At 35.0% G+C, this 13,813-nt stretch overlaps 1 protein-coding gene and 1 non-coding gene across 4 annotated transcripts in view; both read left to right on the top strand.

The window, feature by feature from the left end:
- TRAPPC8 (trafficking protein particle complex subunit 8) overlaps positions 1 to 13,813 on the top strand; it is a 91,106-nt gene that overhangs the window by 28,704 nt on the left and 48,589 nt on the right. For all 3 annotated transcript variants that reach the window (XM_053571124.1, XM_053571125.1, XM_053571123.1), the window contains 3 exons: positions 669 to 819; positions 4,079 to 4,179; positions 7,559 to 7,664. In XM_053571124.1, the coding sequence (XP_053427099.1) occupies positions 669 to 819; positions 4,079 to 4,179; positions 7,559 to 7,664 (358 nt within the window). The remainder of the gene's footprint in view (positions 1 to 668; positions 820 to 4,078; positions 4,180 to 7,558; positions 7,665 to 13,813) is intronic.
- LOC128572157 (U6 spliceosomal RNA) lies at positions 9,744 to 9,850 on the top strand. Its single transcript, XR_008376069.1, has one exon. It is a non-coding gene; the product is annotated as a U6 spliceosomal RNA (small nuclear RNA).

Below are 13,813 nucleotides of genomic sequence, written 5' to 3'. Positions count from 1 at the left end.
TATTATAATTTTTTTTTTTGTCTGATGCTTGACTGTATAATATCCTGCCAAAAATAATTATCACTTTAGTTTCTCACTATCATATTGGTCAAAAATCAGGTATATAAGGATGATTACTGTAAGCAAATTATATTATTTTTAAAAAACGGAATAATTGGATATCTGAAAATGAAGATAATTGGGAAAGTCACTTTACTTTGGATCTGTGTCCTTATTTGTTAAAAGGATGGAGTTGGATTATGTATTTGTTAATAACTCTTCCATATCTAAAATATAATGGCTTACTAATGCTAAGACATGGCATGTGTTAGCAAAATTTGTTTTGTACAAAATCCTGTATTAGGGAAAATAAAATTAATCCATTTTTTGGATTTTTTTCCTGGTTGTGTGTAAAAGTGAGTCACTTGGAATTAACTGTTTACTTCATAATTTGACCATGGAAAAATGCTTATCTGCTTGTTATTGAGAAGTTCCCAGGGCTATAAATAAATAATAATGTTCTGTTTTCAAATATTTTTGAGAATTGGTACTCTTGTTAGAGGTAGAATTCCTCTCTGAGGAATTAGGATCACTTTTCTTAATGTTCTTGAAGCCTCTTAATAGATCTTATAATTTTAATGATTTGGGGGGTATAAATTATAAATTGTTTTCTTTTTTTGTATTTGCAGGTATCCACCAGAAGCACCAGAGCTTCAAATCAGGAAAATGGCTGACTTATGTTTTTTAGTGCAGCATTATGATTTGGCTTACAGTTGCTACCATACTGCAAAGAAAGATTTTCTTAATGATCAAGCAATGCTTTATGCAGCTGGTGCCTTGGTTGGTATTCCATAGTATTATAATTCCTTCTTTCTCTTGCTGTAAATAATTTAGGAATTTCTCTTAATGACAAACAAAATCTCTAGGGATAAAGTTGTACTCAAAGAGTCTACAGTGCTTTACGGATTTTGTATTCATTTATACTGAGTTAATGGATTCAAATTAATTTATTAAAAGATTAGCTGGTCATATATAAAGGTTGATTTCTTAATTTTGATTAGTGCCTTCTAATTTTGCATTAGTTTTCAAAGTTTAATTTGAATTTCATTTTTTACTCAAAGTATGATGTGTTTTTTGGAAGACGCTTGATGTATATTTTTAAGTTGCTTGATACAACTTCATATTGGTCAAGAACATGTACTTTGGTATGAGGCTGTCTCTCAGTCAAGTTATTGAATATCTCTAAGCCTCAGCTTTCTCACTTGCAAAACGTAAAAATATTTTGGAGTAGAACAGATGTACTACGTACCTTTATAGATGAAAATTATAGAGATATTTAGTTATATTAACCACAAAGTAAAATGTACGTGATAGCAAAACCAATAGTAGGGTGGTACCTATGGCTCAGTGGGTAGCATGCCGGTTCCAAATACCAAGGGTGGTGGGTTCAAACCTAGCCCCGGCCAAACTGCAACAAAAAACAAAATAGCTGGGCATTGTGGCAGGCGCCTGTGGTCCCAGCTACTTGGGAGCTGAGGCAAGAGAATCGCCTAACCCCAGGAGTTGGAGGTTGCTGTGAGCTGTGTGATGCCATGGCATCCTACCCGAGGGCGATAAATTAAGACTTCGTCTCTACAAAAAAAAAAAAAAAAACCTAAAAACCAATAGTAGGAATTATTTAAGTTTTTTGTAGTTTAATCTGTCATAATTAACCGAAGTTTAAATAGATTACTCTGGTTCTTGATGATAAAATTTGTAAAAATGTATTAATGCATTATTATAGAATATAAGGAAAAAATGAATGGTTGAATATTGAAGATTGTGTACCTATTGGGGTGATAATTGTGAATGTTCTCAGTTGTCTATAGAAATTAAATTAGTTTTGTTTGAATATATATTGATTTGATATTTATTACAAAATTAAATCAAAGAATCGCTTAAAATTTGGGGCATATTTTTCTAACAGGATTTTTTCTTCGTAGATTTTTATTAGTGTATGTTTATACAGTATATACAGTAATAGATAGTAAATATGTATTTTGTAGAATATGGTGTTATATTGTATATTCAATGCAGAGCAGATGCCAAAAAAATGTATACATATTTTAATTGTAGTATTCAATTGTAGTATTCAATTCACATTTGACTTCTGCAATTTTAAGAGGTGTTCATGTCTCTTGTATTCAGCTTTTTTTTTGTTTGTTTGGTTTTTTATAGACGGAGTCTCACTTTGTTGCTCTCAGTAGAGTGTTGTGGCGTCACAGCAACCTCCAGCTCCTGGGCTTAGGCGATTCTCTTGCCTCAGCTTCCCGAGTAGCTGGGACTACAGGCACCCACCACAACGCCCAGCTATTTTTTGTTGCAGTTTGGCTGGGGCTGGGTTTGAACTTGCCACCCTCTGTGTATGGGGCCGGCACCCTACCCACTGAGCCACAGGTGCCGCCTGTATTCAGCTTTTGTAAGGGGTATACATGTATTAGTATATTGAGTATTGCAATTTTGAAGCAGTTTTTTCCTTTCTTTAAATGTGTATACATTTTTTTTGGCACATTCTGTATTTTATGTACAATACAGAATGATTTGCATATTCGCATTTATAGTAGTTAAAATATAAGCTATCAGGGCAGTGCCTGTGGCTCAAAGGAGTAGGACGTCAGCCCCATATGCTGGAGGTGGCAAGTTCAAACCCACCCCTGGCCAAAAACTGCAAAAAAAAAAAAAAAAAAAAAAAATATATATATATATATATATATAAGCTATCTAAAACATGCTTGAGAGCTGTATAGTATTTTGTCACACGGGTATTATGTATTTTTATTCAGCTCATTCAATACATTTTGGAGTAGACCCTGTGGGTGCTGAGGATACAGAGGTATTCAGAAACAGATAACAGTTTATATTGTCATGAAACTTAAGAGTCTGTCTGATTCAAGGCTTTAATCATGTTTTAGGTTTTAGATAATTTTTTTTTTCTATTTTGAAAAATGTTGGTTTTTTTTTTTTTTTTTTTTTTTTGTAGAGACAGAGTCTCACTTTATCGCCCTGGGTAGAGTGCTGTGGCGTCACAGCTCACAGCAACCTCCAGCTCTTGGGGTTAGGCAATTCTCTTGCCTCAGCCTTCCGAGTAGCTAGGACTACAGGCACCAGCCACAACGCCCAGCTATTTTTTTTTTGTTGTTGCAGTTTGGCCAGGGCTGGGTTTGAACCCACCACCCTCGGCATATGGGGCTGGCACCCTACCCACTGATCCACAGGCGCTGCCTATTTTGAAAGATGTTTTAAAGGAATATATTTATTTGTCCTGAAAGTAGATTATGATGTTAATTGTTTGTGATGGTTTATAAACTTTCCGTCTGGTTTATGATGGTTTCCAGTTTATTTTTAGTTACATTTTTATTAAAACTGGGTTTATATGAGAGCATAGATATGGATGTAGTAGTATATTTTGCTAAGTGAACCAAAAACCTGCATTTTAATCTTCATTTCTTAATTTTGTAACACCATTTATATATTATTCGAATTGTTAACTAAAGTCCTGGGCATTGAGAATAGAATAGATTTTTAAAATGAAATTTGACAGAGAAAATTAATAGCAATAATAGGTCTAAGAAATGGTCTTTTACCTTCTACCTAGTATAGAATATAAACTAACGAACAGAATATATCTATAGTGCAAGCTCCTGTGAGCTCTGATTTCATCTTGTTGATACCCGTAAGTTGGAAAGAGATATATTTTATTTTGTTCTTTCCGTGTGATCCTGTCGTTGATTTGTTCTGTCCTCATTGAGAATTAGGTAGTGGCAGAAATCTTTGGCTCAGCTCATTGGTAATGAGGTATTGGTATACACCACAACACAAAGTGTTCACTATGTTTTTCTTATTATTATTGTTATTATTTGAAATCTCATTGAAATACTGAATGGGAAGACTTTGGGATTCAACTAGAGAATTTTAAGATGTAAAACATATAAATATCTCAAGTGTGCATTAGACTATGAAATGTAAAAACCTCACCCAATTTTGTTCCAATTTTTAGGTTTCCTAAGCTTTGAGAATATTTCTCCTTTTAAAGTAGTATAAATTATGTCTTTTTCTTTAGGAAATGGCAGCGGTGTCAGCTTTTCTTCAGCCGGGAGCACCCAGACCATATCCTGCTCATTACATGGATACAGCGATTCAGACATACAGGGATATCTGCAAGTAGGTGACTATGATATTTACATTCTACCCACTTGAAGGTAATTTGACAATCAGGTAAATACCATAGGACCTCCATAGTTGATCACCTTCTTAAGTTGAACTAATTTTTGTAGACCAGACATGTCCACATACATGTATCAGTACACTAGACCTAATTCCTTGTGTCAGTCTCTTCTGTATGTTGACTAGTTATAGAAGTCAACTTACAGAGTTCTATATAGTTAGAGACAAATTGAGGTGACTTTTGGTGTTTTAGTACATCTTCTTTTTCTTTCTGTTTTGTTTGGATTAGTTGTTAAGAATTTCTTATATGTAATGTTAAGGTTATATATTTCATTGAGGGTGATGTGTATTGTGGGGACATTTTTTGACCATAACTACTGTCAAGTCAGAAATTAGCCATTTTGAATTTTCCTTGTTTAATAGGCAAAACATGAAGAGTTAAATAATAGTCCAGGAGGAGAAATGGGAAGGGTTAAATAGTTATAGTGAGTTTTGTTAGAATTCTGTAGCATAGGAGTTAGAACTCATCACCTATGAGGAGACTATTGAACAGGTCTCAGAGTGGTCAGGGGAGATTTCATGGGATGTCTGAAGAACAGACCTTTAAAGAAAGGTGTTAATGGGGCGGCCCCTGTGGCTCAAGGAGTAGGGCGCCGGTCCCATATGCCGGAGGTGGCGGGTTCAAACCCAGCCCCGGCCAAAAAAAAAAAAAAACAAATAAGAAAGGTGTTAATGGCTCGGCACCTGTGGCTCAAGCAGCTAAGGCAACAGCCACATACACCTGAGCTGGCAGGCTCTGTCTCAAAAAAAAAAAAAAGAAAGGTGTTAATTACTGTCACATTATTTACAACAGCCACATACACCTGAGCTGGCAGGCTCTGTCTCAAAAAAAAAAAAAAAAGAAAGGTGTTAATTACTGTCACATTATTTACCTTATAATCTCCATTCTAAGTTACCATAATTGGTAAGATTTATCAATAATTTAATAGATAATTTAAGATAAATCAGAAACACTACATCAATTATACATGTCAGTTTTAAGAAACTCCCCTCAGTAGTGTTAAAATATAAATACATTTTCTTAAAATACAGGAAATATAATATTTTACTTTTGTAATGCCTTCTTTTTAGAGTGCCATGCTGTTTTTATTCACTGAGAGCCTATGTATCTAAAAGGACTCTCAAATTTTTTTTTTCTTGTATGAAGCCATTCCTTCCATCCTTTCTCTCCCCAAATCTTAATAAAAATCAGTTGTTCTGTGTTCATTCTCTCTTACATTAGTTTCCGCTTTTAAGATAGGGATTGTGTCCTCGGAATACCTCAGTCCTTGGAACTTCTACTATACCTGTCACAGGCGATTTTTCTAAAAAATGTTACCTGAATAAACAAATTAATAAATCTCTTGGACTTGTAGCTTATGAACCGAGCATATGAAGAAATGGGTTAGTAATCAAACATAAATTAAAATGGTAGTGTTAAGATTTAAGGGAGTTTATAAAATTTAATAAAAATGTTTAAGAACTGAGTCTATATATGAGTAGGTGCTGGTAAAATAGGAATTAGTCTTTTGTGTTCATTAAAACAATCTTAGATATTCATAAGTACTCTAAAAGAACTGTGATTTGTAGAAAGTTTATAACATATCTACAGTAATTTTTGAAATTAGCAAATTGTATTTTTTTCTTTTTGTGTGTCTTTTTTTTTTTTTTTTTTGAGACAGAGTCTCAAGCCATCGCCCTGGGTGGAATGCCATGGTGTCACAGCTCACAGCAACCTCCAACTCTTGGGCTCAAGCTGTTCTCTTGCCTCGGCCTCCCAAGTAGCTGGGACCACAGGCATCCACCACAACTCCCGGCTAGTTTTTGGTTGTAGTTGTCATTGTTGTTTGGCAGGCCTGGGCTAGATTCAAACCCGCCAGCTCCGGTGTATGTGACTAGCGCCTTAGCCGCTGAGTCACAGGCACCAAGCCATGTGTGTCTTTTTTTGTTTGTTTAGTAAATTGTATTTTTGAAATATTGTTCAGAATGGCCCTCTACAGTGAGTTCAAGTTAATAAGCTTAAGTCTTAATTTTAAAGCAAAGTGATATTTTGATACTTTTAAGAATTAGAAAGTAAAAAAGACAAAAACTTGTTTCCCAGCAAAAGGATTCCATTTTATAATTTCACAGTAAGAATGCTTTCATTTACTTTTTATTGTTTTTGAGAATAGTAAGCTAATTCTTGATTACTAATATAGTAGTCTGAAAAGAAAAATCAGCTGGCTCGGTGCCTGTCGCTCAAGCGGCTAAGGCGCCAGCCACATACAACTGAGCTGGCGGGTTTGAATCCAGGCCGGGCCCGCCAAACAACAACTGCTGCAACCAAAAAATAGCGAGGCGTTGTGACGGGGGCCTGTGGTTCCAGCTACTTGGGAGGTGGAGACAGGAGACTCGCTTGAGCCCAGGAGTTGGAGGTTGCTGTGAGCCATGATGCTATGGCACTCTACCCAGGGCGACAGCTTGAGGCTCTGTCTCAAAAAAAAAAAAAAAGAAAAGAAAAATCAACTGATTGTATTTTCATAAAAAATATTGTCTCAGGAATAAAAATAACAATTTGTCTCAGGCAGCACTGGCTTAATGTCACATCCACTTGAAATATCTTATTGGTACTTTCAGAGGGAAAATGCTTAAGTAGTCTTAAAAATAGCCCAAGGAAACATAAATAGCCAGCATTTGCAGTGGAAAAGGAGAAGAAATCCGAGTGAAATATTTATATTTCTTCCTGTTCAAAGCAGTTTTTGTCAACTAGCTGCTGGAACCAATTGAGTTTTAGCTTTTTTATGTATAGGAAATGTGACTTTGCATTGTATTCTTACTATGAAATTATATATGATTAAAAAGTTTGATGGATTATAGGAATTCTCTGATGATTTCTTTTAAACTGTTTTGGTAGATGGAAAACAAGGACATAGACTTCTTTTTACAGTTGGCTTTCTGTATCCACAAGTTCTGCATCTGTGGATCTGAGTAACAGTAGACAAAAAATATTCAGGAAAGAAAACATAATAATAAATAAGCCCTCTAACAATAAAAATATAAATATACAGGATGGTGAAAAGGTTGTTAGGTATGTTAAGTAAACTAGAGGTGATTTAAAGTATATAGGAGAATATGTGTAGGTTGTATGCAAGTACTGTGCCATTGTATATAGGGGACTTCTGATTTTAGTATGCTGGGGCTTTTGGAACCAGGCATCCACAATACTAAAGGATAACTGTATTAGACAGCTGTAATTGAAATCTTTTGCTGAACACATATTAACTTTGATGTACTAAGGCACTTGGAATTATTATATTGCTTTTTGTATATTATTATTTTCTTGTCTTTTTTTCTTTAGGAATATGGTGTTGGCTGAAAGATGTGTATTGCTTAGTGCTGAAATTTTAAAAAGCCAAAGCAAATATTCAGAGGCTGCAGCTCTTCTAATACGGTTGACCAGTGAGGTACTGAAACTGTGTAGTATTTACTATAATTAGTATTGTTCATTTTTTTTAAGAGGTATTTTTTTTCTCAAGAGGTTATATGAAACATAAAATTAGGGGGCAGTCTCTTTGGGAATTTACAATATGGCTATTTTAGTTTTTTGTTAATTCTAAATGTAAGTTTTTTATAAATTAATTTTATTTACATATTTTAAGTCTATATTTCATTTTTATTAACCACAAACATGTATTGTGCATCTTCTTTGGTTCTGTCCTATGCATAACAATATTTTTTTAAAAATGGTTGTGCATTATTTTACTATATAACCTACTTAAAAAGAGTAATCATAAGGAATTTTTAATCTCATTTTCAGTGGTATGAACTTCTAAAAAAATAATCTTAAGCATTTAAAAAAATTATATTTTGAATATTTCAAGAGGGAGAAAAAGTGATCCACTTATAGTTTCTGCTGAAGAAATAGATTCTGAGTTTCATTGACGACAGGATTGTAAAGAATAGTAGTAATTCCTGTATAGGCATGGTTAATGACTCATTTTTTAGATAAATACTCAAGAACAAGGGAACAAAATCAAGTACTTCCTTTGTTTCCCCCTTAAGTTTTAAATTACCCTAGAGTTTAAATCCTTGGATCACGGTGCTTTTTGCTGTATACATTTTGGGGATGATCTTGTTCATATTCAAGATTTTCACTCTCAAATCTGTCTCTAATCCTGTCTTTTCCTTGAGCTTTAGGTTCGTATGGCCAACTCCTTTAGTTTTATCTACTTGTATGTTTCCAAGGCATCTTAAATTAACATCGATTAACTCACAAAATTTCTTACCTGGTATATTTTGATCTTAAATTATGTTCTTACCAGTTAGCTCTTCATTTGCACGAGGCAAAAACTGCTTGAGAAACTTTGTGTATTCTCTCCTATCAGTAACACAACTACAGGGGCGGACATGTGAATGTTTTTTTAAAATCTCTTAAATATTTTTTCTCTTTTTATCTCCGTTAGTTTACTTGTCTTTCTCTATTTTGTTGTTTAACTTTTCTTAACTCTTCTTCCTACTCTCCTAGTTTACATCCTTAATATTTTTCCTCTTGGACTCTGGCCTTTTACCTCTTCTTCATCTTATTTATTAGTCCTGATATCAGTTGTGTACTTCAAATAGTTTTTCCCAATACCCCAGGTTGTCCTGCATGTCTTTGTTCTGCTCTCTCATACAATGTTATAAAACCTGATTTGTCATATTGTATTATGTATTATGTTTACTCTGCTAGCTCCTTGAGGGTAGGAAATTGTGTTGCTTTCTGCACCTTTATCCCTGTGGCCTAACACTGCTTGGCACATGGTAGATGCTCTGTAATGCTTGGTGAACTATGAACCATTAATTCTTCTACAGTGGTTTCTGTAAGATCTAACTATGTAGTTAGGTTCAGGGATGATATTTAAAATGTTTAATAATTGTTATCGCATGAATACTGACCAATTAATATAAACAGGTGCCAGATAGAAACTATTTGATAAGAGCTGAATATAGATTCTTGAGTGTGTTGCTGTGATCTGCTATAATAATCTTAACTTGGGTTTGAATGTGTTGCTGTATTTTTCAACCTAAGTATTGTCGGTGAATGTTAAAAAAAAAAATGATGGTTCAGGAGCTTGAATATATATTTTTTTCCTTGCTTAAATGCTTTTACTTGCTATTCTATCCTCACATGTGAATTAAATTTCTTTAGAGCAAATTCTTCTGTCTACATTATAACCTTGTTACTTTTGATCATTCCTTTATTCTTTCCAAATATTTGTTTTCACTTTATCAAATCTGAATGATATATTTTGACATGAAAGTCTAGAAAATGTATCATTGTGACTTACTGCCTTAAGGGTGGAGAGTAGGAGCAGATGGTGGTACATTTATCCAGAAATTGTGATTCTCAGTCTCAGTTGCTTTTCCTGCTATACTTTTCGTAAATATCTTTGTGGTAACTCAAAAGTAATGACTGCCAGGAATAATATGTTCAAAATTGTGTTAAATTTTAACAATAATATTCATTTATTATATGTATTTTGTAAAACAGAAAAGCAGTATGAGCGCTTGCTTTGGCAGCACATATACTAAAATTAGAATGATACAGAGAACATTAGCATGGTCCCTGGGCAAGGATGACGCGCAGATTCATGAAGCTTTCTATATTTTTTTGACTGTTGTTGTTATTGATTTTGCAATTTGTTTCTTTCTCCAAGTCTGCCAATCTCTGAAGTTAAAACAATAGGCAGTGTGAGATACTATGCCTAATCATGTTGTGATTTTCTCTTCTTAGTGGAGTGGAATATTCTGTGCACAGCAAGGATTATACTTTATAGACTTATTTAGATTCTATAATTACCCACTGTATTGAAACACATACTAGGGACCGTGCCCATAGCTCAGTGGCCAGGGTGCCTGCCACATACACCGAGGCTGGCAGGTTCGAACCTGGCATGGGCCAGCTAAAGCAACAATGACAGCTGAAACAACAAGAAAAATAGCCAGGTGTTATGGTGGGTGCCTGTAGTCCCAGCTACTTGGGAGGCCAAGGCAAGAGAATCGCTTAAGCCCTCGAGTTTGAGGTTACTGTGAGCTGTGACACCATGCACTCTACCAAGGGTGACGTAGTAAGATGCTGTCTCAAAAAAAAAAAAAAAAAGTAGTACATACTAAATTCCATGTATTTTTGTTACAAATCTTCTGAAAAAACAATGTGAAATGTTAAAAGGTTTTAATATCCATTGAAAAAGAAAGAAAAGCAATATAATATATGAACAGTACACTGGTATTAAGAGAACTTTGTTACATACTCTCGACATTAATGAATTTTGTTTCCCAGATTTTTGCTAATACCATTATAGCAAAAGAGAGTTGCGAGGCCTGGAGAAAAAGAGTTATGCTTGGATTTCATTTATTTGGGGGACTGCAAAGTTATGGCCAAGTGGCTCTTATTCTTGTTTTATGCCCTGGGGGTTTTCAGAATGGTAAAGCAAACACAGCTTAATGGTAAAATGTGCCATATTTGTCATCAGATAGAATAGAATTGAATTTGGGGCTTAAGACACGTCTACTTGTGTCTGTTTCTGTGTTGAACTCTTATTCTGATCTTATAACCTATTGGGTCTGTTACTGCATTTAAATATGTTAAATCAGTTTCTAGGGATATTAATAGTGGTTTTTTTTTTTTATAAGTTTGTCAGCTTTGGAACAACTGTTCCTGTGGGAATTTTATCAGCTGATAGCACCTTTCCTGTTAACTTCACAATTATGCAAAGAAGAAATCTTAAGATCTTAGAGCTATCTTTTGTTTGCAGTTTGATTCAGTTAAGTAGTTGCAACTGGTGCCTTTATTAATGATGTTTTTATTGAAGTGTTTATTAAGTTCTCAACCTAAGGTGATTTTTTTTTTCCTATACATGTCTTCATATTTTTAAGTTACTATTGCCTTTTCAGCTTTTGTTAAAATTATCTGTTGGTCGTGAGCAAAATTTTTATCAGCTGAAGTTCTTGCTGAAGTAATATCACTGATTTTTTTTAGTTCGTCATAGAACATATATTAATATAACAGACTTGTTATATAATAGGTATGAACTACCAGTATTAAAAGTTTATTCTTCAGTTCATTTAGGGCCTCTCTTTTCTAGATAAAACCATCACTTTGTAAAATCCTCCTATTTCTCTTCCATCAACACTGATAGAAGTTGCCATTCTTTTCCAGCCTTCCCTGCCCCCCATAGCAGTGTTTTTACCTTTTAGTGTCACAAGAAAAGACAAAGTCTAGTGAATAAACCACAGTGCAATATGAAAACAGGGTATTCAGCTCTAGAAACTGCTTCTTTCTTGGTCAATAGCAGCGGTTCTCAACCTGTGGGTCGCGACCCCTTTGTAACAATGAAAATATATTGCGGTAGTAGGAAGGCTGAGAACCACTGGTCAATAGTCTGTTGCCTGCAAGAGTTGAAATTTTGTTTCAGGTAAATGAAAACATCTTATGGACTTCCAGGTCTGTTCTGAATTGGTCAATCCTTGAGTGTTACCTGTAAGAAAGCTGAGGGTTTATTGCACTGGTTCTCAACTGGATTGCACGTTAGAATCATTTATAAACCATCAGAGATAGCCAGGGCATAGTCTTACCTCAATTAGAATGTTCAGGATTGCTGCTACTCCCTAATGAAACTTCACAGGCTACATGTATATATATATGTGTGTGTGTGTGTGTATGTATGTATGTGTATTGTATGTTGGCATGTGTGCTAAGAATAAACTTTAAAAAGTTATAGGGCTTGGGCGGCGCCTGTGGCTCAGTTGGTAGGGCGCCGGCCCCATATACCGAGGGTGGCGGGTTCAAGCCCGGCCCCGGCTGAACTGCAACCAAAAAATAGCCGGGCGTTGTGGTGGGCGCCTGTAGTCCCAGCTACTTGGGAGGCTGAGGCAAGAGAATCGCTTAAGCCCAGGAGTTGGAGGTTGCTGTGAGCTGTGTGATGCCATGGCACTCTACCGAGGGCCATAAAGTGAAAACTCTGTCTCTACAAAAAAAAACAGAATTTTTCAAAAAAAAAAATATAAAAATTTTATAGGGCTTAAAGCAAAATACCAAAATAATTAAGAGGAATCACCAGTTCTAGTTATTGAACTATTATCTAGCTATTAAAATAGTATCTAAATATTAAAATGTAAGGCTGCAGAAACTAAAACTGTTTGCTGTGGTAAGAATAAACAGATAAATGAACTATAATGAGGATTTAAATACTGCATATGACCAAGTATTGAAAGTGATAAGAGCGAGGTTATTCACTAGATGTTATCGTGACATGTAACCATCTACTGGGTTCAATTCCTACCTTATTTATTATGTGGTAATATATTATACCTTTATTAATAATAAAAAATAAAACCAGTACAGTGCAAATATGTATAAATACATATACATACATAAATATACTTAGAAGAAAATGGTAAGACAGCTTTTTTTAAAATCTAGGAATGGTAATATCCTTTCTTAGTTTAGTGCAGGTATCTTGAAGCCATAAAGGCAATGATGGTGTGTGCTTGTCTACAAAGAATAAACTCTTTCATATCAAAACTGGGAAATACTGTTTGCAAGTGTATGACAAAGGACTAATGCTACATATACAAAGGGCCCTTACAAGCCAGATATCTCAAAAATCCATTCACAAAAGAGTATTAAACAAGCAACTCACAGGGAAAGTACAGAGGCCCTAAATCTATGAAAAGATTAACAGCCTTACTATTAAATAAGTGTATGTTAAAGAATAAGTTGTCATTTTTATTTCATTAGAGAGGTAAAAATTTAAGAAAAGGTTTTTTTGACTATACAGGTAGAACACATGTATTCTTCATTCTTTGTTTATAAGAGTATAGGTGCTCCTTTTTTGGTAGCAGTTTGGCTATGTTGATGAGAATTTGAAGTAATATGTACATAGCTTTCATTAACTCAGTGGTTCTGCTCCAGAAGTTTGTCTAATAAAAATGTTTGGATAATTATTCTAAAATGTTATTGTTGTTATTTATTTATTTTTTTTGCATTCCTCCTAAATGTAAAACTGTTTGTTTGTAAGTGAAAAAAGCAAGATAGTATAATACCACTTAGGTATAAAGAAGTGTGTGTATTTTTAAAAAATTGTATGTATTAGGTATGCAAGCATATGCATGTATGTGTGTAGGTATGTACAGCAGGCACAGAGAGAGGAGTAACACATCAACACACCAAGCTGGAAACAGTAATTACCTTTGGCAAATGAAATGAAGCATGAGATGGGAAAGAAAGATGTTCACTTTTTTCTTCAAATTTCCTCCCTCGCTTCCTTCCTGTCTCCTTCCTCCTCCCCACCCTTTTTCCTCCCTCCCTCTTATCCCCACCCTTTTCACTCTCTCCCCCCCTCCCTACCCCCTTCCTCCCTCCCTCTCTTCTTCTTCCCTAACCCCCCTCTCCTTCCCTTCCCCCCTCCCCTTCCCTTCCTCCTATTCCCTTCCCTTCCCCCTTTCCATCTCCCCTCTCTTTTCTTCCTTCTCTCTCTTCCCCTCCCCTTCCTCTTTCTTCAGGGTCCTGCTCTGTTGTTGGGGGTTGTGTAGTGGTGTCCTCATAGCTTACTGCAACCTCAACTTCCAAGGC

The sequence above is a fragment of the Nycticebus coucang genome, chromosome 19 (assembly GCF_027406575.1).
Source record: "Nycticebus coucang isolate mNycCou1 chromosome 19, mNycCou1.pri, whole genome shotgun sequence".
NCBI classification, from domain to species: domain Eukaryota; kingdom Metazoa; phylum Chordata; class Mammalia; order Primates; family Lorisidae; genus Nycticebus; species Nycticebus coucang.
The sequence above is the reverse complement of the archived record's forward strand: the minus strand, read 5'-3'. Positions and strand labels throughout refer to the sequence as shown.